The 27,922-nt window shown below is 45.9% G+C and overlaps 1 protein-coding gene across 1 annotated transcript in view; it reads right to left on the bottom strand.

Annotated features, from left to right (window-relative positions):
* Positions 1 to 75: 75 nt before the first annotated feature.
* Positions 76 to 27,922, bottom strand: part of IGSF11 (immunoglobulin superfamily member 11) — a 44,174-nt gene continuing 16,327 nt past the window's right edge. The window contains exons 2-7 of the mRNA XM_088453705.1: positions 15,705 to 15,868; positions 13,025 to 13,229; positions 11,858 to 12,013; positions 7,687 to 7,809; positions 6,946 to 7,093; positions 76 to 6,758 (exon numbers count right to left, since the gene is read on the bottom strand). Of these exons, the coding sequence (XP_088309831.1) occupies positions 6,314 to 6,758; positions 6,946 to 7,093; positions 7,687 to 7,809; positions 11,858 to 12,013; positions 13,025 to 13,229; positions 15,705 to 15,868 (1,241 nt within the window). The 3' untranslated portion in view covers positions 76 to 6,313. The remainder of the gene's footprint in view (positions 6,759 to 6,945; positions 7,094 to 7,686; positions 7,810 to 11,857; positions 12,014 to 13,024; positions 13,230 to 15,704; positions 15,869 to 27,922) is intronic.

The raw sequence follows: 27,922 nt of genomic DNA, 5'->3' as shown, positions 1-27,922 counted from the left end.
ATTTCAGTTTACATAATGACCAGCAGGTGGCAGCACAGTACAACAGATGTGTATAAAAGAGACACAGAAACAGCATTTGATTAAGAATAATATTTATCAACTGTTATAATACAGAACCGAAAACAGGAAAGTCCAGGAAATACTTTTCTGTTAGTAATTTTTTTTTTATCTGTTTATTTAATTTTTTTTTACAAAATGTACAAAATAATTACTGTTTCTGGCAAGATGGTTACATGCTCTTGATGAAGCTCCCTGATTTGTAGGTCTCATGCGAATTTCTTCCATCTCTGCCCCATAACCAGATGGGAACAGAACCCAAACGACTGGGCGTACATTCTGAGAAAGGACCTTGAAATAGTGGACAGTAGATGTTTAGCGATCAAAGGGGTGCTAGTTTCTGCTGAGCCCTATAAACCAGACTATGATCTACTTCGCTCGGCTCGTCCAAGTATCCTGTAAAGGGCTGGAAAGCTTAAGGAGGAGAGTCTGCATCACCCCGAAAAGGCCCGTACACGACATATATTTTATAGGCCCTATCCCTCCCTGAGGACTGACCCGTGGCTGGGCGGGGTGAGGGGGTAATATCTAGGCACTGTGCGAGTTCCTGCTCCGCACATAGTGACATCACAGAAAGAGGAGGGGCTAAGGAAAGACAAACATCATCCAAACCGTTCAATGCAAAGTGGAACAGACTAATAAACTTTATTTCCAGAGGACATTTACACCTTTGACACGACATGTCTGAGTAGAGATATTCAATACCTTCTTAATGCAGAACATTGATCAACTTCAGAAACATCCCAAATCTCAAGCCCAACCTCCAACAAGAGCAGCACAACCTCAGGCCTTGGGGCGAGGGGGGTCAGTAACGAGACAGATTTTATCTTATTATTTTCGATTATCTTCAGGTGGCAAAATTCTGATCCCCCACTAACAAAAAAAAAAAAAATCTGCCCCCTCACAGCCTGGAATTGTGGGTAGAGCTTTAAGTTCGGTGACCCTGAAACAGTGTTTTCCAAGCTTGACCTTCACACCGCCCTGACAGTCCAGGTTTGCAGAAAATCCATGCTTGAGCAGCGATGACTTAATTAGTACCTCCGTTATTTTGATTTTAATCATCTGTGCCCAAGCATGAGAATCCATAAAACCTGCACTGTTAGGGGGTGAGAGGACGGAGTCTGGGAAACACTGGCCTACAATATATAAATTTTATTTCATTAGTAGTACTGAAAGAAGCTGATGTCACATTCAGACACCGCTACCTTTATCCCTCCAATGGTTGGAGGACTACAACTCCCAGCCTTCCATGCCAGTTGGGCAGCCATAGATTGACTTCTGTCCCCTCAATGTTATATTATGAAGACAGTTTAGACGCTCTGGTGGCCAACTGGAACAAAGGTTTGGATTTATTCCGTGGCGGCTCAGAGTTTTTAAAATGTAAATGTCATATTTATGGTGTAAATGTCCCTTTAACATTTCAGTAACCCCCAGGGGGACTGTGTGTACAACCCTGTAATCCTAGGAGAACGGGATGGCTCTGGGATGAAATCTGATTTATGGTCTCCAATATCTAAGGTTAACACGCCAGACGCAAGGTCACAGCGAGTCCCAGTAACAGCTCAGCGTGGAGACGATTGTCCCAGCAGTGACTGCAGCTGATGTTAATGTGTCTTCAGCCTCTTAGACATTACCAAGCACTGCAGCCAGGTGTCCTGATGTTATATAGTCACAGCCCTTATAAGCCCTAATGCTAGATCAGTACAATGCAGAGAAGCATGGACACTGGTCATTTTTAAGATTGAACTATGGAACTAGAGGTGTTAGGGCCTGGATTAGGGTCGAGGGTAAACACAAATAATAATAATAACGATGTCCCCAATAATTAGCTGGTCTAAAACTATAATATGATAATTTATTTTAAAAAATCTGTTATTATTAAATCAATCAAAAGTAAACAATGACATTTATTAAAATATTAAATAAAGTTCTAACTAGGCTATGCCCAAAGACCACCCTTCCTCGCCCTCCCAGATTAAACCAAACTGTTGTACTTCTGAATTTGGAGACACAAGTTTTCTTGCTATACAAAGATTTCCAGATTTGCTATAAGTGGAAGCGGGGTAAAGGCCAGCATGATTGCAAGCAGCCAGGTGGAAGCTGACCTAAAAGCAGGGCTACTGGTGAGACAGAGGTGGGGTCTCAAGAGATTCTATAGGATTACCCCAGATCTCAGGACAGCACAGATCCGGTGTACCTCTGTTAACACCCCAAGTGGATTCCCCTGAATGTCAATTATGCAATACATTCTAATGTAAATTGCAGAGAGCTGATTGTGTCTGCCCCCCCACCCCTTCTCTTCTCTCAAAATAACATTCACATTTTTTAAGCTGGGACGGGGAGTCCGGCAATGCACAATTCTGCCCAACTGAGAACCTCCTCGACCACCCAATGGACACATATCATCTCGTTAAGTTTTTTGTTTTACGTTTATTTTAGCTTGTTGTAAATGTGACCTTTGTACATATATATAGGGAGGCAGGACAGGAAGCACTGGGCATTTTTGCAGTCCAAGGGGCATACGAGTATATGAAATATGTGGCTAAATAAACAAATGCCACTGCCATCATCCCACCTGGTCAGCCATTCCTTGCATGGATATATACTGTATACACCATGCAGGGTCCCTGCGGTGTACAGATACAGCCCCGCAGTACCAGGCAGATCAACAGTGTATCACCAGTCCACGCCTATAAGGTTTTGCTGCAGTTGCCGGAATAAACGCCGCTCGACGGTGAAATGATTTGTGTGCAGCGATAAAATGATCTATGTTCCTGATATTACTATACTGATGCATAAGAAAAACAATTTGGACATTCTTTCTTCTAACATCACTGAAGAAACAGGCGTCCATGCGGCAGGCCGAGCGTCTGAAAATCTTACGCAGGATGCAGGATGGGAGATTTATTTGATGTTGTCAATGCAAATATAACAATAGCAGTGGAATATTAGTAATAATTAGTGTAAATTGTGGCGTGGTCATAGCTTTATTACCACAGAACAGTACCAGCACTAACATATTAGGGGGAGACTGTAGCACCCATTTCAAGCATGTTTACAGTACCAGCACTCACATACTAGTGGGGGGTGGGGGGCTGAAGTCCCAGTTTCAGTATGTGTACAGTACCAGTACTTGCATACATGTGGGTAGAGAATATAGCCCTCATTTCCATTATATGCACAGTACCAGCACACTAGTGGGGAAGACAGTAGGCCCAGTCCTAATTTATATACTCTACCAGCACTTACAAGTAGAGGAGACTAGTTTATATACAGTACCAGCACTCACATACCAGTAGGGGAGACTGTAACCCCCATTTCCAGTATGTGTACAGTACCAGCACTCACAGGCTTCTGAAAGAGACTGTAGCTCCCAGTTCCAGTTTGTGTATTGTACCACCACTTGCATGCTAGTGGAGACTGTAGCCCCCAGTTCTAGTATGTGTACAGTACCTTAGCTTGCATACTGGTGGGGGAGAGTGTAGCCCCCATTTCCAGTATGTGTACAGTATGAGCACTTGCATACTGGTAGCAGAGACTACAGCCACCAGTTCCTGTATGTGTACAGTAGCATCACTTGCATGCTAGTGGAGGGGACTATAGCTCTCATTTTTAGTATGAATACAGTGCCATCACTGGCATGCTAGTGAGAGATACTGTAGCCCCCAGTTTCATTATGTGTACAGTACCAACACTTGCATGCTAGTGGGGGAGACTATAGCCCCTAGTTTCAGTATGTGTACAGTACCAGTACTGGTGGGGGAGAGTGCAGCCCTCATTTCCAGTATATGTACAGTACCAGCACTCACAAGCTAGCATGGGAACAGTAGGCCCCATTTCCAGTCTAGTTACAGCAGTGATTCTGTGATACTGTCAAATCTTTTTATGCAAATTTTGAGTGACAAAGATCAAGTGCAACTGATGTACGAATGAAACCAAATGCTCTATGCTATCCCCATAACAATTGCTGCATCCATACATTATAAACCGAACTACCATGCAAGTCATACAAACCCAAGTCAGTGAGCTGCCAAGCGTCCCACCCTATAGGTGGCTAATTGGATGCCGCTAAGCATTGCTGCAAGTATTGAGTTTCTGTATTCAAGTCATTAATATAACAAGACGCACCTCGGCTATTCATTGTCATTACTAACACATTCTTTTGCGGCCAAAATGCATATTTTGGAGAATATTTTGAAAAATTGGGTAAAACAAAATATGGGTGTGAATTATTGGATGTTATGGAATTCATATTATTTTTTTTTCACTATTTCTACAATAATATATCATTATTTTTTTAAAAAAAAAACCCATCCCACATATCTTGGGATAGATTAGTCAAGATGCATCTGTTTGGGGCTCATTCACATGCTTAATGACTTACTAAAAAATGCAGCAGCTGGTTAATTGACATCATAATGAAATAATTATTACTATTTGAAGAGAGTGAACCCCGTGTCTCTAAAGCCACAAAACCATCTGGATGGGTGTGATAGAAGAAGATACTCTATGTCAAAAGGGAAAATCTGGTTGTGAATATGATCACGAAAATGTTTTTGGGAATTCTGTAACGTACCATTTATTGGATACTAGGGTCCGGTGTCCTGTTATACACTGCCGATATCTTACGGTAGAAGGGCTTTGGTTAGAGGTAATATTATAAATTCTAAACATTAAACAATGACACAAAACACTGAGAAATGAGCTTGTGATTCCCTGGTAAATGTTACAGTATTAGGAAGATGATATTGGCAAAAAAAATTAAAATTAAAAAAAAAACAAGTTCTCATCGATCGAGGTATAGAACACTTGGAACTAGAGATTTTTTTTGGCTCTTGTTTACAAAGTATAAAAACTCCAGAGATCGATTTTCAGGCACGTAAACACTGCAGGCCATCACTTGACTATCAGGAATCCACGTATTTTTGTTCATTGCCACTTGGATGGATTTGCAGCACAAGAAGACTCCATCCAAACAGTAATTTTAATTCTATTACTCCGCTTAGTAACGGTGACTTCAGCCCTTATTTGGGATGAGAAGACACGCTACGGAGGGGGTAACATACAGTAACCATTGAGTCATCGGTTGGTTCACCTGACTTCAGATTTGTATGCCACTATATAGATTTGTTTGCCATTATAAACAACCTGAATCTCTGCGTGGATGGAGTGTAAAGTGGATCACATCCATTTAAAAAAAACAAAAAACTTGCAAACCTGTGGCTTCAGTAACGCTGTAGGACAAACTGCAAAACGATCATCTGAAACCAGGGGTAGGCGACGAGTGCCCCTCCAGAAGCAGTAGAACCACAAGTCACTGCATGCTCCCCCACGTCTTGAGTTACTGGTGGCCTACACCTGCTCTAGACCAACAGAGAAAAACAAAACAAAAAAAAACGGAACTATGGAAAACTTTTTGGAAACCTCGTGGCAACAACAACAAACCATCCGGCTCAGCTAGTTGTAGATGGTTGGGTTAATGTTAACCTACACAACTGGACCATAATGGAAAAAAAAAAAGTGCTTTCATATATAGCGACTTCTGTAAAATATGCTCTCTGTACATTGATTCAAAATAGAATATTTGAAGGATCTATCTGCGTTCTAGAAATCTGCCAACTGTATAGACACAGTTTATGCTCTGGATGCTACGTTACAACGTGAAGGTCTGTCTTTGCTTTCATCGCTGGCGGTCTCATACAGTAGGGCTCTGTATAAAGTTTTCCCACAATGCTTGGTGGCTCCGTTTGATAAAGTGCTGGAGTGAACGAAGAACTAACGGACAGGGCTGCTACTACTTCTTCTACGGTGGTCACTTTAGCTGGTGATAAGTGGGGCAAGTTCAGGGTGGGGTTTCTCCTTAGCACCATCGTCATTGATCCAGAAAGAATCGAGTTCCAGACATGGCAGATGTTTGCAAATGAAATTAAGCCAGCGATGGGGCTGCGTGTGAGAGGAGCTGGACAGGAGTTGGGGAGGCACATATGCTATTCTGCGTTGGAAGCCCTGGGGCTGTGCTTGGCACTACAAGGACGAGTTCCAAACTCGGCAAACAGTCCACGCTTCCACTGCTTAATCCTTGGCCCAGGGTTCTATCTGCTCTCACAAGAGCAAAGGACTGGCCGGTTCCAACCTTTTTTTCGCAGACTGACTGGATGAAAGGAAATAACAGAGGAGCACTGATGATATCCTATCATCCCACCACATGCTAACACAGCTCTTTTTACCCCTAGATAGTTGTACACTTTTTTTTTTTCTATACTAGTGACCCAGCTCTGCTTTGTGCTGGAATCATTACCGGGACGGCGCCTATCCTCTCCAACGTGGCCTGGCTGACGGCGTAAGACCTAGTTTGGGATGGTTTGGCTTTCCTACCAACGGTGCCGTTGCTTCTAGCTCCTGCCTTCGGAGAGGGGGCGGTATTAGCTGTAACCACCAATGTCTTTGGGGGACCCGAAGAGGGTTGTCCACCATTGGCATACGTAGGCCTTGGGTGTCCGGCGACGGAACGAGCAGTGGATTGGCGGCAGCCATTGCAATTGTAGTGGACGTAAGAGCCGGTGGAGTAATTTGACTTGGCGTTATGCCAGTAGTGACCGTTGAAGGTGTTGGTGGATGTCAGTGTATCATGCTCAGAGGAGGAGGCATCGGGGTGAAAGACTTTGGTAGAGGATGAGCACTTTGGAGGAAGATCGTCCTCTCTAGAAAGAAGAACATAGAAGATTGTTAGAGGATAAGGAATAATAGAATCTTAGAGAGACCCAGCATGGGACGAACCATCGCAAGCTGCAACCAAAAAATTACAGCTGGATATTGTCCCGTCTGCTCACAAAACAAAGCAGATCTGCCAGGGCGGCTAAAGGAAACAAAGACATTACATTGTTTTACCTTATCTCATTAGGTATCTCATCCTCCTCTTCTTTATGCTTGTTCCTCCAGTAAGATAACCCAACAGCCACGACCACTATACAGATGACCAGCACCAATATTCCCCCCGCGATGGCTCCAGCAAGAAGACCCATGCTGTGATGCTGAGCTGAGGACACAAAAGCTGATCTTATTACTATATATATATATATATATATATATATATATATATATATATAAACCAGAGGTGCTTGCTGCATAGGTCAAAAAAGTTTTTATAACTAAGCAGTGCAAAAAAAAATAGTCTGTGTATACTATAGGTGTACCATCAAGTATAAAGCAATAGGTATATCAAACAAATTGTGTATTTGGGAATATAGCATACAACTACAGTAGAATAAAGCATATGCAATACCCCACAGAGTAGAGCTTGTAGTGACACTTGCAGTGTATCAGACCTGGTCCCTTACGCGTTTCACCAGTGATGACTTCATCAGGGGATTGGACTAACTCACTGATTGTCACTGGGTAGTTTTTATCCTGCAATACCCACCCTCCCCCTGTTGTGTGAATTGCTGTATCGTCATTAGTCAGTTACTGGCTGCATTCTCAGGAACAAAATGGCGGCCTCCTCGTCACTGTCCACTGTAAGTCATTTAAATATTTAACTTAGCTACACAATATAAAATCAGTTTACAGGGCTTAGCTACAATACAATGGGTTGAAACAGTGCCATAAATGGACAGAAATGTGTGAACTTACGTGCGATTACTTGCAGGTCTAGAAGGCAGGTTCGGGTACCCATAAGATTGGAGGATATGCATTGGTATCGCCCTGAGGATGCAGTGCTTATATTCTTCAGTAAAATTGTACCTTGAAACTGGTCTGGAAGAAAAAGAAATTCAGTAAAAGGTTGGAGAACCAAAAAACAAAAATGACATTATGGCGTCGCCAGCAGGAAGGCATAAACAATTTCATATTCAGTTTAATTGCAGGTAGAATTGAGATGTTACATTCAACAATATTCTCAACTCGCCTTCATTCAACATTGATTTAACAAATCTATTTATCACATGACGCGTACATTGATTTAACAAATCTATTTATCACATGACGCGTACATTGATTTAACAAATCTATTTATCACATGACGCGTACATTGATTTAACAAATCTATTTATCACATGACGCGTACATACTCAGACATGACTAATAATAAGTGTTCATTATATTTTGCCATAGATTTTACTCAATTAAAATGAAAACTGTCTATAATGAATAAGAGGTAATAATTCAACTTCCTCCGCATTTTTCGGTATAGCGTAGGCATTTAAATCATGAGGTCCAGCAGGAAGTGAGTAACGGCGACCTGAGTCATTACACACCGAATGTCTCAGATGATTTATGATACCAGAAATCTCATTAATTTTACACGTTGCAAACTACATCTCTGTCAGCAAATTCTAGACAACTAGGAAAGGATAATGGACTGAGAGGTGATCCTAGCAAAACCAATGTAAGAGAATTTTCAGCCTCCGTAACTGCACTCGTTGAGGAAATGTCACCTGCACACAGTGTAGGAAATCATTTTGTTAGCCGAACCAATATTTATGAGGAACCAGTAACATCAATGAGAATGCAGCCTATCCATTCACTAGGGACCAACGACATCACTGAGAATGCAGCCTAACCATTCACTAGGGACCAACGACATCACTGAGAATGCAGCCTATCCATTTACTAGGGACCAACGACATCACTGAGAATGCAGCCTATCCATTTACTAGGGACCAACGACATCACTGAGAATGCAGCCTATCCATTTACTAGGGACCAACGACATCACTGAGAATGCAGCCTATCCATTTACTAGGGACCAACGACATCACTGAGAATGCAGCCTATCCATTTACTAGGGACCAACGACATCACTGAGAATGCAGCCTATCCATTTACTAGGGACCAACGACATCACTGAGAATGCAGCCTATCCATTTACTAGGGACCAACGACATCACTGAGAATGAGCCTATCCATTTACTAGGGACCAACGACATCACTGAGAATGCAGCCTATCCATTCACTAGGGACCAACGCCATCACTGAGAATGCAGCCTATCCATTTACTAGGGACCAACGACATCACTGAGAATGCAGCCTATCCATTCACTAGGGACCAACGCCATCACTGAGAATGCAGCCTATCCATTTACTAGGGACCAACGCCATCACTGAGAATGCAGCCTATCCATTTACTAGGGACCAACGACATCACTGAGAATGCAACCTATCCAGTCACTAGGGACCAATGACATCACTGAGAATGCAACCTATCCAGTCACTAGGGACCAATGGCATCACTGAGAATGCAATCTATCCAGTCACTAGGGACCAACGACATCACTTCAAATGCAGCCTATCCATTCACTAGGAACCAGTAACATCACTGCTACCAATACAGTCACTAGGAACCACTGAGAATGCAGGCTATCCAGTTACTAGGAATCAGTGACATCAGTGAAGATGCAACATTTTCATATAATTATACTCCTACAGTTCCCTGAAGCCTGTGTGTGAACAGCGCTGTTCCTTTCTCTCTTGTTAGCAGCATGTTGGGGGTAAAAGGCACGCAGCCAGTGTGGATGGCGTCTGGCGATCCTTGCAGCATGGAGTGCTGCACAGTTACTGTACTGTATACTCACTTTGCTGAAGGACTTTACAACATTTCTGTACAGGTGGAGATCAGGTCTCTCCCTATACTTTTATTGGGATGCATTTTGTACATTGAGCGGAGAAGAGTATTTGTAGGTGCAGTTTGTCAGGTTTAAACACACAGAAGTGACCGTCTTGAGGTAGTGTCATGTCTATTTAACTGCAAATAAAGCAAAATGGAGAACTTATATTTAATGAAAGAAGTCGACAGAGGTTGGACTGTGATGGGGCGTTTAAGCTTTTTGCACAAAACGCCTGTTGACACCTTTCCACCTCTCCACACTCCTTGTCGCACCTTTAGCTTGTCAAGATGTTACACAAGGAGGAAGAGCAGGGTCACAGTCGAAGGGATTTGAGGCTGTGTTCCCGGGCTGGGTCTTGGACCTGTCTTGTTAGACTCGGATGCTCTCTGGAGGAGACTAGGTTTAATGAAGTTCCTGCACATGAAGGATAATACAGGGAGAAGGGGACTAAGAGTGGTTACTGAGGAACGGCTGAGTACAGGTAGGACCGGGAGGTAACTGGACTCCAGGTGAATGGAGGAAGGTCCGTACACCGGTTAGGACCGGGAGGTAAGTGGACTCAGGGTGAATGAAGGACGGCTGGTACACCGGTTAGGACCGGGAGGTAACTGAACTCCAGGTGAATGGAGGACGGCTGGTACATCGGTTAGGACAGAGAGGTAAGTGGACTCCAGGTGAATGGAGGACAGCTGGTACACCGGTTAGGACCGGGAGGTAACTGGATTCCAGGTGAATGGAGGACGGCTGGTACACCGGTTAGGACCAGGAGGTAACTGGACTCCAGGTGAATGGAGGACGGCTGGTACACTGTTTAGGATCAGGAGGTAACTGAACTCCAGGTGAATGGAGGACGGCTGGTAGACTGGTTAGGACCAGGAGGTAACTGGACTCCAAGTGATTGGAGGACGGCTGGTACACCGGTTAGGACTGGAAGGTAACTGGACTCCAGGTGAATGGAGGATGATTGGTACACCGGTTAGGACCGGGAGGTAACACACAAAGTATTGAAGATTCAGCAGATACACTGGGAGCACAGTAAGGGAGCTCAGTAAAGACTAAAAAGTCCTGTTGCACTGGCAACTTGCTAATGGGACAGACGGTCCCTTTATACAGGCTACCGGAAGCTGACTGGCCGGATTCTGAGGGGGAACTGCTCCATTGGTGGAGACAGCATCACATGCTTTAGTCCCAGATTGCTGCACCCATCTACTCCAAAGGACGGCAGCTGGCCCACGTGGGACGCCGGACCTGCCGCCTCAAGAAGACAGCAGATGCTAGCGGAGGTCTGTGGAGGAGAAGAGGTCGCCGACGGAGCCGGCTGGAGAGGATGGAGCCGTTGCAGCACCATGCGGGCGCCGAGGGAGAGCGCTCGCAGTGGTAAGTAGCGGGGTCTGATTCTGGGGTCTCTGTGGCAGCATGTGACAAGCAGCTGTTGTGTAATTAATGAAATGTCACATAATACTCCTTTATGAATCACCTGTGAAGTGAGGTTGCAGTGGCGGTGCTACACACATTTTCTCAGTTAAAACTTACTTTAATATCTTATATTTCAATTTCTTTAGCCAACAACTATAAGGTGTTGTAGGGACCTGTTTATTGTTCTCATTAGCAAACTTTCCTTGCGCTGTGATTATCTGTGGATGGCGGTCGCCATGAGGCGGCACTAACCCACTTTGATGTAATGAAAGGGGCATATATAACATGTCATGCACTGGTGTTGCAGTAGAGGTAAGAATGCCTAAGGGCCCCGAAGGGCCAACTGGGCCATACAAAAGACCGAAGAGAAATAATAAACCAGACGCTAACTTCAAAAGGTCCTGGTTGTCCGATTGCACCTCTTTGCCAAAAGAAGGACACAGCCTAAAGTGCAGACTGGGAACTTGGCTCTGGTTGATTGGAGGTGTTGTCGGGACAGATAAACGGTATGGCCCTATATTCCGGCCAGTCAAGCGTGTGCATTTTAGTGCTCACAGAGGAGTGGAGACAAGTCAGTTTACTGTAGTGAGAAAATGCGGTTTAAGTAATTGGTTTTGTTCTCTATGTTTTATTTACAGTACATTGAGACATTATATCACTATTATTATGGGGGAGGTCCTGAGACATTATAATGATGGTGTCTGCATTACCTATCGGGACTGTCCCATGACATAAGGTCTTTGCAGCTATGCCAGTGACCCAGCCGGCATTCGGGGACTCACCTTGCGTTACAGACGCGGGGAGGATGGGATTGTTGTTCAGCTTCTCCCATAAGTACGTCGGCCTGGGAATCCCTTCCTCCGAGCGGCAAGTCAGAGTGATGTCACTACCGACATCTAGGGAACCCTGAACGTTGCAAAGTGGGTCGGATGGAGGCACTGATGGGGACAAAACATGTTACATCAGATAAAGACCCTATTCCGGTCACTGGCATTTTTCAGACAATAAAGTAAAAGTCATGTTTTGAAGATTTAAAGAAAAAAAAAAAAGTTATCCTCAAATCCCTTGGTCAACCCTCCCCCCTCACTTTAACCACAGAGCCTTTTCTTTGGATCCCCCCATCATCTGCACTGTCAGTCCTCGCACACGGGTGGGGGGGGGGGCTGCAATTTGGAAGAGGCAGCAGTAACTCACTAGATTGATCCCCACGTCGCCATCACATCGCGACGAGTGGCTGGCGTTTAAAGCCCTGTCATCATTTAGTATGGCGCTGAGGCTGTAGTGTCAGAGGCTGGAGGCGCTGCTGTGACGGGCCGGGGGCGGGTTCTGTTGCGGCCTGCTCTAAATTGGACCTTACTGTCTGGGGGGCCCTGATTTCCCCAGTGCAAAGGACGGGATGCCCTTTCAGATAAGGGGGAGTAAGGATGGTTAGTATTAAACATTTTCCACACAAATTATTTATGTCAAAAGAAATGTCAGCAGTTTTGATGTCAGTATTTTGCCCTGAGACTTTGGGGTCTATTTACTAAGCCTTGGATGGAGATAATAAGGTACCAATCAACCAGCTCCTAACGGTCATTTTTCAAACACAGCCTGTGACATGGAAGTTAGGAGCTGATTGGCTGGTACATTATCTACATCCGAGGCTTAATAAATAGACCCTTTAGCCTCTTTAGCATTGAATAGGTGATCAAGGGGGGTATTCCAGGACTCCCCAGCCCTGCTCACCAAATATAATGGCCGCCTCTAATGAGTGATCCAAGAGATGACAGATTAGTGCTAGTATTGGGATACTATTTACTATACATAAGATCTATATTGTCCAGTGATAAGTAATTTTACATGTACTGTACCACTGATCTGTCATATTTACTGTTGCTGTGTACATACCCTGTACGGCGCTGTTCAACATACCGCTTCGCCCTAATCTCCGCAGATCCACAACTCACCTAAAACGGTAAATCCCACTACGCCAATGTTGCGCAGTGCTCGGTCTGGTAAGTTGTTCACCATGCACTGGTATGTCCCGGTGTCGGACAGCTGGGTGTTGTTTATATATATGGAGGCGTTCGTATTTGGCATGGTTTGCATAAAACCCACTCGCCCTTGGAACTGCGCATCGGTGAAAATATGCCCGTCCTGGTAGATAATGATCTGGGAGAAGGGAAAAAAAATAATAATTACGTATACATCATCTTCATTGTAACAAACAAAGGCCCTCATTCAGAGCCGGACGCTCTGAGCAGAGCGCACGCTCTGAATCAGGGCCGTCCTCCATAAAAATGGAGCGTCCTCCTGGATGCTCGTATAGCTGTGGGTCACCACCCACAGCCTATACGAGCGTGCAGGATGATGGTCGCGATGGTCTTGACCATCGCGACCATCGCCAGTGCGACCAGAAGCCTGTGGTCGGGTTTTTCGACCACAAGCCCTGGAGTATTTTGGCTCTATCAGAGCCAAAATCACTCCCACTGACATCACTAGTCAGTGGGGCCGGCTTCTGACGGGAGGCATTCCCGTGGGAACGCCTACGTCTGGGAGGCACGCCCCCGGCACGCCCACCAAAGGGGGCGTGCTGTCAATCAACATCGACAGCACGCCCCCTTTGATCAGACACAACGAGCGAAGGAAAGTCCTTCGCTCGTCGCGTCTGGCGCATGCGCACGACGGAGCTCCCTCCGTCGTGCGCATGCGCAGTGCACACCATCGACCCACTTGCGAGCGGACAGCCGCTTGCGAGTGGGTCTGAATGAGGCCCAAAGTGGCTAATATATACTTATAAACTTCGGTATATAATAACTGCATGAGCGGTCATTTCCGAAGCCATTGCTCATATTGTGCATTAATACGGCGAGAGGTGCGTTCTCATGAGCTGTTGCTTAATGTGCGTCATGTAGCCACTCCTTGAGCGCCTGGTCCCAGTTGACTCGACTGCGCTCAAAACGTATGTGTTATTTACATGAGTACAAATTGGAACGGCAAAACGACTTTGCTAGATTTCGTTGATCAATTTGATTGCGACATTTGTGCATCTGTGAGCGAATGAGTCTAAATCGGTGCAAGAAATGCGACAATGCAGTGTCCGGGGCTTTTTATTTTACACGTCAGGTTCCGTTGTGCTTCATCTGCGAATTTGTACGTGTTTAAAAGAAATTCCTGAGCGGTGACTGTCGCAGCACAGCGTCTCTAGGACACTTTCAGTGATGCTTCGCTGCACATGCGAATAAGCAAAATCTAAAGAAAAGTACAGTACGCTACTACTTTGGAACGCCTCAGTTGCGCCGGGGGTCTTGCGCCGTATGGCGTATAGCCGCTAGGGTGTATATATACACATCTGTAGGTGGACGCACACATTTCAGTTTTGACGATAGCAACAAAATCACTCTACGACCACTTTTGCGGGATTGAACGTCAAGCTGGAAACGCTGCGTCTGCGGCCGGTATGAGGACCCAGGACATTATGACCCTAGCATCATCTAGGTTAAATCCATAACTCAATTTGACCCAGAAGACCCCTGACTCTTTTCTCCCTAGGGTACCCCCAGATTCATCACTACTAAAGTGTTAAGGTGGCCATACACGGTGAGATTCAAATGTTGGTCAGATCAGTTGTACGATTTTCCGTGAAAATTCTTCCCTTCAGATAGAGGACGATTTGTATTTAAAATGCAACTACAGGTTGCGTCTCCCATATCCAAATATTCCGAAATACGGATTTTTTTTGGCTTGACTGAGATAATGAAACCTTTGATTTTTGATGGCTCAATGTACACAAACTTTGTCTAAGGCACAAATTATTAAAAATATGGTATAAAATTACCTTCAGGCTGTGTGTATAAGGTGTATATAAAAGATAAATGAATTTCATTTCTGTACAGAAACTTTGTTAGAGCCACAAAATTATTGAAAATATTGTATAAAATTACCTGCAGGCTGTGTGTATAAGGTGTATATAACACATTGGGCCTGATTCAGACCTGGTCGCAAGCACTGAGCACTCGCAACCGGGTCAATGGTGGCCGACAGCGCATGCGCACGACGGAGCCGGCTCCGTTGTGCGCATGTGCGAGACCCGGCTAGCGACGGGCAATCCGTCGCTCCGGGTCTCGCACCAAAGGGGGTGAGCTGTCGATGTTGAGTGACAGCACGCCCCCTTTGGTGGGCGGGCCGGGGGGGTGGCTGCCCAAACGGAGGCGTTCCCATGAGAACACCTGCCGTTTGGGGGCGGCCCCACTGACATCACGAGTGATGTCAGTGGAGAGATTACGTCTCTCTGGGGACTTGCGGCCACGAGACCCTACCACAAAGGTCGCGTTGCAAGCCCCATTGGTCGCGATGGTCTTCACCATCGCGACCATCATCATGGCCGCTCGCTATTTTTCAAATGATTGGTCTGTCCAATTTGTAGAAACTGCCCAAATCGTGTGATCAATCGTCCTGTGTACGGCCAGCATTAGGCTCATATCCTGAAGGACGCAGAATCAAATACAGCCATAACCGCGGCTCCAGGTAAGCTTAGGGAAAGGTGATAATTATCGGATATTTACTATGGAATAAATACCCTTACGTTATAAGAACAAATTGCAAATCTCGAATCTTTTCCTAAAAGGCAAAACAAAATCTTCTTACCTGTACGGGTTGGTTGGCATTGGACAAAAGGGTAACAGTCCAGATGACGTTGAGCTTCGTGAGCGCCGCACTAGTGGTAAAAGTGCATAAGAGTCCGGCGGACTGACCCCGAGCCACCTGTATATTCTCCTTCTCCACCATCACCTGCAGCGCAGTCACTAAGCCTGTAAAGTAAGGGAGACGCGAGAGGTTGCGTTACTTTGTGAGACGCCGTTTTACTGAGCGCGCAGTGACTGGGATTCTGCTTATGGTGCGTCTGTCTCCGGTCACATTACGCTGCATCAAAACAAGAGAAGCCAATTAATAATATCACATTATGAAGACACCGTGATATTCAATATCTCCTGCTCGGGTTCACTCTATGGGACAGGAGCACCCAAAGCAAAACTACTGCATGTTTTTAAAATAAAATGTGCGCAGATGCCTTGTTGGAAAGTTTTTTTTATTAGTAAAACCTGGTATTTTATTTTCATTTGGCCACTTGGGGGCAGCGTTCCACAGCAATTACAGGAATTTAGCTCAAGCAAGCAATTATTATTATTACTATTTATCAAACAATACGCCATCCTCCCAGCAGCGTCGTAGCTAGACGGCAGTGCGCCCTGTGCAGCACTCCCGTCTCTCTCCGCCCCCTCCTTCCCCCCCTGAGCTCTTACCCTAACTTCCGAGGGGAGGAGGGAGGGCGGGATCTTGCGCCGACTTTCAGTGACCCCTGTCCGGCGCGCACCACTGCCGGAGGTCTCTATCTGCAGACCTCCGGCACAAAGAAGTATGTGGCCGGTACGGCTGGAGGAAGGCGCCCGGTGCACATGACCCCTCAGCCCCCCCCTAGTTACGGCCCTGCTCCCAGACAGGGAAAAACATATATCTAATCTAATATATATATATATACACACACACACACTCACACTGGGCCTGATTCAGACCCGCTCGCGAGCGCTATGCGCTCGCAAGCAGGTCGATGGTGGCCCAGTGCGTATGACGGAGCCAGCTCCGTCGTGCGCATGCGCGAAACCCGGATAGCGACGGGCAATCCGTCGCTCCGGGTCTCGTACCAAAGGGGGCATGCTGTCGATGTTGAGTGACAGCATGCCCCCTTTGGTGGGCGGGCCGGGGGCGTGGCTGCCCAGACGGAGGCGTTCCCACGGGAACGCCTACTGTCTGGGGCCGGCCCCACTGACATCACTGTTAAGAGCCGAAAGCACTCTGGGGCTTGCCGCAATGAGACCCTACCACAAGGATCTCGTTGCAAGCCCGATGGTCGCGATGGTCTTGAACATCGCGACCATCTTCCTGGCCGCTCGCTATAGCTGTGGGTGGTCACCCACAGCTATGCGAGTGGCCAGGAGGCCGCTCTGAAAAACAAGAAGGACGGTCCTGATTCAGAGCGAGCGCTCTGTCAGAGCGTCCGGCTCTGAATCAGGGCCACTGTGCAAAAGTTTTAGGCAGGTGTGGAAAAAATGCTGCAAAGTAAGAATGCTTTAAAAAAAAAAAAAATAGACGTGTTAATAGTTTATTAATATCAATTAACAAAATGCAAAGTAAATGAACAGAAGAGAAATCTAAATCAAATCAATATTTGGTGTGACCGCCCTTTGCCTTCAAAACAGGGTAAGAGCAGCTGCTGCATATGTATAGGAAAGAAACGTGAAAATACAAATATAATAAAAACAAATAATAAAAGTGTTTAAAATGTGCAAAAAAGGAAAAGTGTTATAATGCGATGCCCTGAAGCAGACCACCCAGAGCAATCCAGGGGGACCCACGCCCCAAAAATCAACCCAAAGTTGCACTACAGTATATAATTTGTAGGACTTACCTAAAATTGTGCCTATTACTAGTGTGTATTCACAATGCCAGACTCCATGCTCTAAACCAATAAGGGAGGGGCGCTAGTCCAGGCTGAGGGCGTCTCAGCCTTCAGCACACTAAATGGGGTGTATAGGAAAGGGTCCTGGATCGCACACCCAGAATATATATAATAGGAGGTGCTACCTGATGAGACTATTACTGCAGGCACAGAAACAGACAAATCACAGGTGCACTACTCCACATTACTGATTGTATATGGGGGTTGATTTTTGGGGCGTGGGTCCCCTGGATTGCTTTGGTTTCTCTGCTTCAGGGAATCGCATTATAACACTTTTCTGCACATTTTAAACACTTTTACTGTTTGTTTTTATTATATTTGTATTGTAACTTTTTTATCCTGTATATGCAGCAGCAGCTGATCTTACCCTTCTTGCCTTACACTTCACTTTTCTCATTAGAACGATGCCCTGGGGTGGCTCGGCTGAGGTGATTTGGGGGTGTCCTGCGCTCTGGATTTGAACCCTAGTATGTTAGGGACCTACCCTACAGAGGTTACCTGGATATGGTTCGTAGGCCCATAACCTTGGCCATGATTATGCCAAAAAACCTTTATTCACTGCAAAATGTTATTGCGTAATGTATTTATATATAATCTGTAATTTGGAGTTGTGCACCTGTGATCTGTCTGTTTCTGTGCCTGCAATAATAGTCTCAACAGGTAGCACCTCCCATTATATATATTCAGGGTCCCACTGGTTTCTGCCAGTTCTGAGCTCTTGGCACTGCTGGACATCTTCCTATTTTGCAGGGAAGTAAGTATGATGTGTCTTTCATCTGATGCACTAAGGGCCTGATTCAGAGCTGAACACTCTGACCAAAGCGCTCGCTCTGAATCAGGACCCTCCTACCTTTTTTTGGAGTGTCCTCATGGACGCTCGCATAGCTGTGGGTTACCACCCACAGCTATAGCGAGCATCCATGATGATGGTCGCGATGGTCTTGACCATCGGGCTTGCGACGGAGACCCTGCGGTAGGGTCTATCAGAGCCAAAATCACTCCCACTGACATCACTAGTGATGTCAGTGGGGCCGGCTTGAGACGGTAGGCGTTCCCATGGGAACGCCTCCGTCTGGCAGGCACGCCCACCAAAGGGGGCGTGCTGTCAATCAACATCGACAGCACGCCCCCTTTGGTGCGAGACCCGGAGCGATGGAGAGCCCGTCGCTCGCCGAGTCTCGCGCATGCGCAGTGGGGGAACATCGACCCGCTTGCGAGCATACTGCCGCTCACGAGCGGGTCTGAATGACCCCCTAAGTTTCCTTGGCCGATCACTGCATCTATGGTCCTCAACGTTGCCGGTTTCTTTGTGCTTCTTCAAAAGAGCTTGAACAGCACATCCTGAAACCCCGGCCTGCTTTGAAATCTTTGCCTGGGAGAGACTTTGCTGATGCAGTATAACTAAATTGTGTTGCTGTGCTCAGTCTTGCCGTGGTGTATCACCTGTGACATGAAACTGTCTTCTACAACCTCACCTATGCAGCAGAGTTTGGCTGTTCCTCACCCAGTTTTAAGCCTCCTACACAGCTGTTCTGTTCCAAATAATGACTGTGTTTCAACCTACATATGAAAATGATGATCATTATCACCTGTTTGGTAGGATTAGTTATTCAACCACCTGACTATAACCCTATAAAATCCCTGACTCTGTACTTAGAAGAATTGATGCTGTTTTGAAGGCAAAGGGAGGTCACACCATATATTGATTATATCAAGAAAGTAGTGGTGGGCACTCCAGATGTTCACATATTATTTCAGGTGCCAGAACGAACAGATGATATATGTGCAGAAAGGAATGGCACTCTGGAAGCAGTTTGAATGCATAAACCAGAGGTTCCCAAACCCACCCATTACAGTCCAGGTCTTAAGGATATCCATGCTTAAGTCCAGACGGTTAAATCAAATGGATGAGCTACTGTATACAATAGATGCTTGATAATGGGTGCTGAGCAGACCCGAAATGTTGCACCAATGTGTGTGTGTGTGTGTGTGTGTGTGTATATATATTAATTGGCTGGTATTTTGATTTGAAAATAATTAAGCAAATAAAGCACTTTATTTTATATATCTCATCTGCTATTGCCATCCTGAGACGGTGACCGCAAGAGGGGGAGTGCGGCAGTACTTGTGTCTGCGCGCCCCCTTACTTGTACGGCTCTCTGCGTATAAAAGACAAACTGGGAGCTCCGGAATATCCGAGGAAATAACCAGGAAGCAGAGTTTGGCGTTGGCTATTGCCGCAGAGAAGTTCCGCAGTTTCTCCCAGCAGTTCCATCATGCCGGAATAGCGGGAGGAAGCGATGCCGGTTTTAGTGCTCCAGTGCCTAATAATTCCATTATTGTGTTTTCCACCATAAAGAAATCACTTTGTTGTAAGAAAGAGAGAGATTTCCTCTCTTAGTTATCATTATGTAGCTTTCTTGTGACAGGCGTGCGGCAGAGCCTGGATTTCCAGGGCGGAAGATAAGGAAATAAGGAATAATAAGGGATAAGCCCGGAAGGACACTCAGTCCCTCTTTATGCTCCAGAAAGCGAATACAGTGCTTCTCAATGAGGACCGTCTGGCTCTCAGCGGCTAAAAGCAGCGTCGCTAACGTTACTGGGCCTCCACCAGCCAGCAATTAACCCTTTATAAGGCAGAGCAGCCATATCCAATGCTCACTTCTATACACGTACAGTATAAAATGATCATGTCTATCATACATCTGGCTATGACAGGCCAGTGCAAACAGTGAACTACAAGTCCCAGCAGGCTCTGAAGAAAAGTACTAAAGGCATTCCATTGTTGCTGTTGGTATATAATCAGTATATTTTCCCATACTGATAATGAGTTACATTGTTCTGTGTCCTAGCCCAGCCACCCTGTTACTTCCTTCCTCACTCATTTATTATTTACTTATTACCAGTTATACAGCGCACAAATATTCCGCAGCGCTTTACAGAGAGTATTTGTCCATTTACATGATAACATACGATCTGGGCGTAATATTAGCGCCAGTGATGGCATTGCAGTGTGCGATTATAGCACCGGGATGTAATAACTAGCACCCGCTGGGAGAGGGGCCCTTGCCAGGTAATGTTTGCAATGTGTAGCCCATAGACTACAGCAGCACGACGCCACCTTTAGGTGGGGGCCAAGCTCGGGAATGTGAAGGTAAGTCCTTATGGGGGTTGTGGTCGCTGTCAGACATGTCGGGGCAGCAGAGATCTCCTACGATCCCTCCTTCATACATTCAGGGGATACTAAATATTTGCAGGTATCCCCTGAAACCGGCTGTTTTCAGGGAATATGCCGCAAATTATTATGATAAATGGGTCCCTCACTCCAGTGGTTCCCAAAGTTTTTAGAATCACGGCGCCCTAGGGTAACAGCATATTTTCCCGGGCACCCCTGGGCCAAAAGTTTCTTAGTGAGAAATTCAGCAAAAATGAAATGAAGTAAATTGTGTTTATAAGTTGCCCTTAGGGTCAGTTATGTGGTGCCTCTCACACTTACTAACATTCATTTTATTTGGTACTGGACCACCAACCCGAAGCACCCCTGCAAGCCTCCCGAGGCACCCCTGCAAGCCTCCCGAGGCACCCCTGCAAGTCTCCCGAGGCACCCCAGGGTGCCACAGCACACAGGGCCTCATTCAGAGGCGGTCATAGGATGCAAGCGGTCGCTCAGAAACAGGGCGGCCGCTTGCATCCTGAACGGCCGCCTCCATGTCGGTCGTTAGGCTGTGGGTTAACACCCACAGCTCTAACGACCGCTAAGGGAGATGGTCGCGATGGTCAAGACCATCGGAGCTTACGACGAGACCCTAGGGTACGGGTCTCGTCAACCTTAAGCCCCAGGGAGCTTCCTGCTGTGTTTCAGCAGGAAGCTCCCCACTGACATCACTGGTGATGTCAGTGGGGTGGCCCCCAAACGGCTAGCGTTCCGGCGGGAACGCCTCTGTTTGGGTAGGCACACCCCCTACCCGCCCAGCAAACGGAGCGAGCTGTCAATCAACATCGACAGCTTGCTCTGTCTGCTTCGAGCCCGCTAACGACGGATCACCCGTCGTTAGCGGGGGCTTGCGCATGCGCACGACGGAACCGTCTCCATCATGCGCATGGCCTGTGGACCAACATCGAGTCGGTTGCGAGCGCTCAGTGCTCGCGACCGACTCTGAATAAGGTCCACAGTTTGGGAACCACTGCCTTACTTGCTTATAAACAGTGGAGGCAGCCATTTTTTGGGCTGAACCAATATTTAATAGTATTTAGGTCCTGATTCAGCAAGCACCGCAAAAGGAGAGAACGCACACACTTGGCCGTTTTTGTACTGCGCATGCATCGGACTGCGAGTGCGCGAACCAGCCAGTGCGATCGGGTAAGCGTACGCAGACTACACGCAGTGTGCACGCAGACCCCTACCCATATTGATTAGGTGTGGTATAAGAGACAGAGGGCAAAATTTACTAAGCGGCATTTGGCGCCGGTTTCTATTCTATTCTAAACCCCGGCGGTATGGTGGCGGTTTCTATTCTATTCCCCGGGGGTTTGGTGGCAGTTTTGCAGCGGTTTCTAAATGACAGCCCTGTTCTATTCTATTCTAAAATGTGTTTTGACTGCAGTTTTGCCCTTAGTAAATCTGCAGATAGTAAAACCGCGACCAAACCACAGTCAAAACACATTTTAGAATAGAATAGAACAGGGCTGTCATTTAGAAACCGCTGCAAAACCACCACCAAACCGCCGGGGTTTAGAATAGAAACCGCAGTCAAACCGCCGCTTAGTAAATTTTACCCAATGTCTAGATAGACACCAGATGTTAGACAGTCAGTAGTTAGCCAGGGAAAAAGTCAGACAAAAGTCAGGCACACTAAGGGCAAAATTTACTAAGTGGGGGTTTGGTGGCGGGTTCTATTCTGTTCTAAACCCCGGGGGTTTGGTGGCGGTTTTGCAGCGGTTTCTAAATGACCGCCCTGTTCTATTCTATTCTAAAATGTGTTTTGACGGCGGTTTTGCTATCTGCAGATTTACTAAGGCCAAGAATACTGCAAAACTGCCATCAAAACACATTTTAGAATAGAATAGAGCAGGGCGGTCATTTACAAACCGCTGCAAAACCGCCACCAAACCCCCGGGGTTTAGAACAGAATAGAAACCGCCGTTTAGTTAATTTTGCCCTAAAGCTAGACATGGGGGAAATCGTTCAGCGATGTATCATTGGTTGTGCAGATCGTACCGTGTGTACCCCAGCTATACATATTAACTCATGGCACCCAGAACCTATCTGCACAGTGCTGGTGATACGAGCTGAAGTCTGATAAACAGGGCAGAAAACATTTTTTGTTGACACAAATACAAGTTGGCACCAGGAGGAGAAGCACAATCTGTTCAGATGTTTTAAAGATGAGGATCACAGCCCCTCTGCAGTACACGCTACCTGATTTAAATACTTGTCGGCCTGAAGCAGTTTTGCTGTAGGGGCCTCCAACTTTATTCCCATAACTTATTCCTACTTTAGCTTTCCCCAGTGATATCTTAGCCAGGAGTAACGGAGGATGAATGGATGATGCCTATAAATGCCAGGCTCGGAAGCTTCAGATTTCAATTAAGTTTTATGAATTCCGAAAGGAAACATTTATAGAACTGCTCAATAAATCTTTATGTATTTCAACTCCATTCTCCAATATACTATCCTACAGGACATGGAAACACATTTACTAGGGTCCCAAACAGAACACCCCACTAGCATTAGGAAACAATATTCATGTTTATCTATATAATAAGCGAAAAAGTGTCTGTCTGTCTGTCTATTTTTTCCTTTATGCATGGCTAGAGTTTTGGACCTAGCTCCACCAAATCTGGCATGGTGGTGTAGTGTGACCAGGATTAGATTTTTGCCTAGGTTTGAACGTTGTCAGGGCCACACACTGTCACACAAACCCTGAAAATGGGGACACTCTTTAATCACACAGATTCTGGGGCTGGCTTCAGTGGAAATTGGCAGTCTGCCAAAAACCTGTGAGACAGCTACAAAAAGTCTTTTAATTTCAGTCTGAGCAAGCTTGATGACTCATGCAAGTTCATATTAAATCCAGGGCCTCTGTGTTTGCATACAAGGGTGTAACTAGAACTGTGTAGGCCACAGGGCAAAAATTAAAAGCCCCCCCAGGTAAAAAAAACACATACATTTGCATACATACTTTACACAGTAGTACCCCTTATACTCATTATGCCATGAAGTAGTAGTGCCCCTTACACTACACAGTAATGACCCTTACACATTATGCCACACAGTACTGCCCCAGACACATTATGCCACATAGTAGTAGTGCCCCATATAACACATTATTCCACACAATAGTAGTGCCCCTTACACATTATGCCTCCCCCCAGCAACTCACCTCCCCATGTCCCTCCAGCAGCCTCTCGCCTCCCCCTGTGTGCCTTCAGCAGCCAGCAGGTGTGGATTTGGGGCCAGGCTGCCAGCTGTAATTAATGCACCAGCAGGCAGCGGCAGACATGGACAGACAGCGGGGGCAAAATTTGTATCTGGTGCTGGTCTGCGAGCTCCAATGTCTCTCCATGACTGCCTGTCAATGTGCCAGCTGTTATCAGCTGGCAGAGCCGGCACCAAGTCAACACTGCTGACACCTGGGCCCTCACCAATAGCCCTGATTTGACTGGCCCACCTTGTGGGCGTGATTGGGTGCAGGGGGAGCGGTGGGTCACAGAGGCAGGTCAGGCACCATAGCAGCCGCACTACTTGTACCCACGGTAGTTACGTCACTGTTTGCATGTATGTTAGCAAACAATGGGGTTCTTTTCAGGATCAATGGAATGGCAACAACAATGTAAACAAATAAAGGCTGCAGGTGTACTTCAGGGTCCAGTCTTCAACCCGGGCAATGCCGGGTATCCCAGCTAGTTAATAATATACACAATTACTAATTTTGGGCATATTCATTCACAGTGCTTAGCCAGCACCTATTTTACAAACCTTATGCCTCTGCTTCCAGACCTAACCATGCGATCAATGTACTGTAGCTGCCTGCATTATGGATCTGTTTTCAGACCTAACCAAGCGATCAATATACTGTAGCTACCTGCATTATGGCTCTGCTTCCAGACCTAACCATGCGATCAATGTACTGTAGCTGCCTGCATTATGGCTCTGCTTCCAGACCTAACCAGGCGATCAATATACTGTAGCTACCTGCATTATGGCTCTGCTTCCAGACCTAACCAGGCGATCAATATACTGTAGCTACTTGCATTATGGCTCTGCTTCCAGACCTAACCAGGCGATCAATATACTGTAGCTACCTGCATTATGGCTCTGCTTCCAGACCTAACCAGGCGATCAATATACTGTAGCTACCTGCATTATGGCTCTGCTTCCAGACTTAACCATGCGATCAATATACTGTAGCTACCTGCATTATGGCTCTGCTTCCAGACTTAACCATGCGATCAATATACTGTAGTTGCCAGCATTATGGCTCTGCTTCCAGACTTAACCATGCGATCAATATACTGTAGTTACCTGCATTATGGATCTGTTTTCAGACCTAACCAAGCGATCAATATACTGTAGCTACCTGCATTATGGCTCTGCTTCCAGACTTAACCATGCGATCAATATACTGTAGTTGCCAGCATTATGGATCTGTTTTCAGACCTAACCAAGCGATCAATATACTGTAGCTACCTGCATTATGGCTCTGCTTCCAGACTTAACCATGCGATCAATATACTGTAGTTGTCTGCATTATGGATCTGTTTTCAGACCTAACCAAGCGATCAATATACTGTAGCTACCTGCATTATGGCTCTGCTTCCAGACTTAACCATGCGATCAATATACTGTAGTTGCCAGCATTATGGCTCTGCTTCCAGACTTAACCATGCGATCAATATACTGTAGTTGCCAGCATTATGGATGTTTTCAGACCTAACCAAGCGATCAATGTACTGTAGCTACCTGCATTATGGATCTGTTTTCAGACCTAACCAAGCGATCAATATACTGTAGCTACCTGCATTATGGCTCTGCTTCCAGACCTAACCATGCGATCAATGTACTGTAGCTGCCTGCATTATGGCTCTGCTTCCAGACCTAACCAGGCGATCAATATACTGTAGCTACCTGCATTATGGCTCTGCTTCCAGACCTAACCAGGCGATCAATATACTGTAGCTACCTGCATTATGGCTCTGCTTCCAGACCTAACCAGGCGATCAATATACTGTAGCTACCTGCATTATGGCTCTGCTTCCAGACCTAACCAGGCGATCAATATACTGTAGCTACCTGCATTATGGCTCTGCTTCCAGACTTAACCATGCGATCAATATACTGTAGCTACCTGCATTATGGATCTGCTTCCAGACTTAACCATGCGATCAACATACTGTAGTTGCCAGCATTATGGATCTGTTTTCAGACCTAACCAAGCGATCAATATACTGTAGCTACCTGCATTATGGCTCTGCTTCCAGACTTAACCATGCGATCAATATACTGTAGTTGCCAGCATTATGGCTCTGCTTCCAGACTTAACCATGCGATCAATATACTGTAGTTGCCAGCATTATGGATCTGTTTTCAGACCTAACCAAGCGATCAATATACTGTAGCTACCTGCATTATGGCTCTGCTTCCAGACTTAACCATGCGATCAATATACTGTAGCTACCTGCATTATTGCTCTGCTTCCAGACTTAACCATGCGATCAATATACTGTAGTTGCCAGCATTATGGATCTGTTTTCAGACCTAACCATGCGATCAATGTACTGCAGCTGTCTGCATTATGGCTCTGCTTCCAGACCTAACCATGCGATCAATGTACTGCAGCTGTCTGCATTATGGCTCTGCTTCCAGACCTAACCATGCGATCAATGTACTGCAGCTGTCTGCATTATGGCTCTGCTTCCAGACCTAACCATGTGATCATTTATACTGTAGCTATCTACAATATAGTTCTGCTTCCAGACCTAACCATACAATCAATATATCGTAACGGTCTGCATTATGGCTCTGCTTCAAGACCTAACCATATGATCAATATACTGTACTGTAGCTGACTGCAATACGGCTCTACTTCCAGACCTAACCGTATGATCAATATACAGTACTGTAGCTGTCTGCATTATGGCTCTGCTCCTAGATCTTACCATGCAATCCATATACTGTAGCTGTCTGCATCATGGCCCGGCTTCCAGACTTAACAAAGTGATCAATATATTGTAGCTATATGCATTATGGCCTGGCTTCCAGACCTGTGATACAATGTTGCTGTCTGCATTATGGCTCTTTTTCAAAACCTAACCAAATGATCAATGTACTGCAGCTATCTGCATTATGGCTCTGCTTCCAGACCTAACCATGCGATCAATGTACTGCAGCTGTCTGCATTATGGCTCTGCTTTCAGACCTAGCCATGCGATCAATGTACTGCAGCTATCTGCATTATGGCTCTGCTTCCAGACATAACCATGCGATCAATGTACTGCAGCTGTCTGCATTATGGCTCTGCTTTCAGACCTAACCATGCGTTCAATGTACTGCAGCTGTCTGCATTATGGCTCTGCTTCCAGACCTAACCATGCGATCAATGTACTGCAGCTGTCTGCATTATGGCTCTGCTTCCAGACCTAACCATGCGATCAATGTACTGCAGCTGTCTGCATTATGGCTTTGCTTTCAGACCTAACCATGCAATCAATGTACTGCAGCTGTCTGCATTATGGCTCTTTTTCAAAACCTAACCAAATGATCAATATACTGCAGCTATCTGCATTATGGCTCTGCTTCCAGACCTAACCATGCGATCAATGTACTGCAGCTGTCTGCATTATGGCTCTGCTTTCAGACCTAGCCATGCGATCAATGTACTGCAGCTATCTGCATTATGGCTCTGCTTCCAGACCTAACCATGCGATCAATGTACTGCAGCTGTCTGCATTATGGCTCTGCTTTCAGACCTAACCATGCGTTCAATGTACTGCAGCTGTCTGCATTATGGCTCTGCTTTCAGACCTAACCATGCGATCAATGTACTGCAGCTGTCTGCATTATGGCTCTGCTTCCAGACCTAACCATGCGATCAATGTACTGCAGCTGTCTGCATTATGGCTTTGCTTTCAGACCTAACCATGCGATCAATGTACTGCAGCTGTCTGCATTATGGCTCTGCTTTCAGACCTAACCATGCGATCAATGTACTGCAGCTGTCTGCATTATGGCTTTGCTTTTAGATCTAACCATGCGATCAATGTACTGCAGCTGTCTGCATTATGGCTCTGCTTTCAGACCTAACCATGCGATCAATGTACTGCAGCTGTCTGCATTATGGCTCTGCTT

This window comes from Taudactylus pleione, unplaced genomic scaffold (assembly GCF_031769625.1).
Source record: "Taudactylus pleione unplaced genomic scaffold, aTauple2 ptg000586l, whole genome shotgun sequence".
NCBI lineage: Eukaryota > Metazoa > Chordata > Amphibia > Anura > Myobatrachidae > Taudactylus > Taudactylus pleione.
This window is presented reverse-complemented; position numbering and strand designations above follow the sequence as displayed.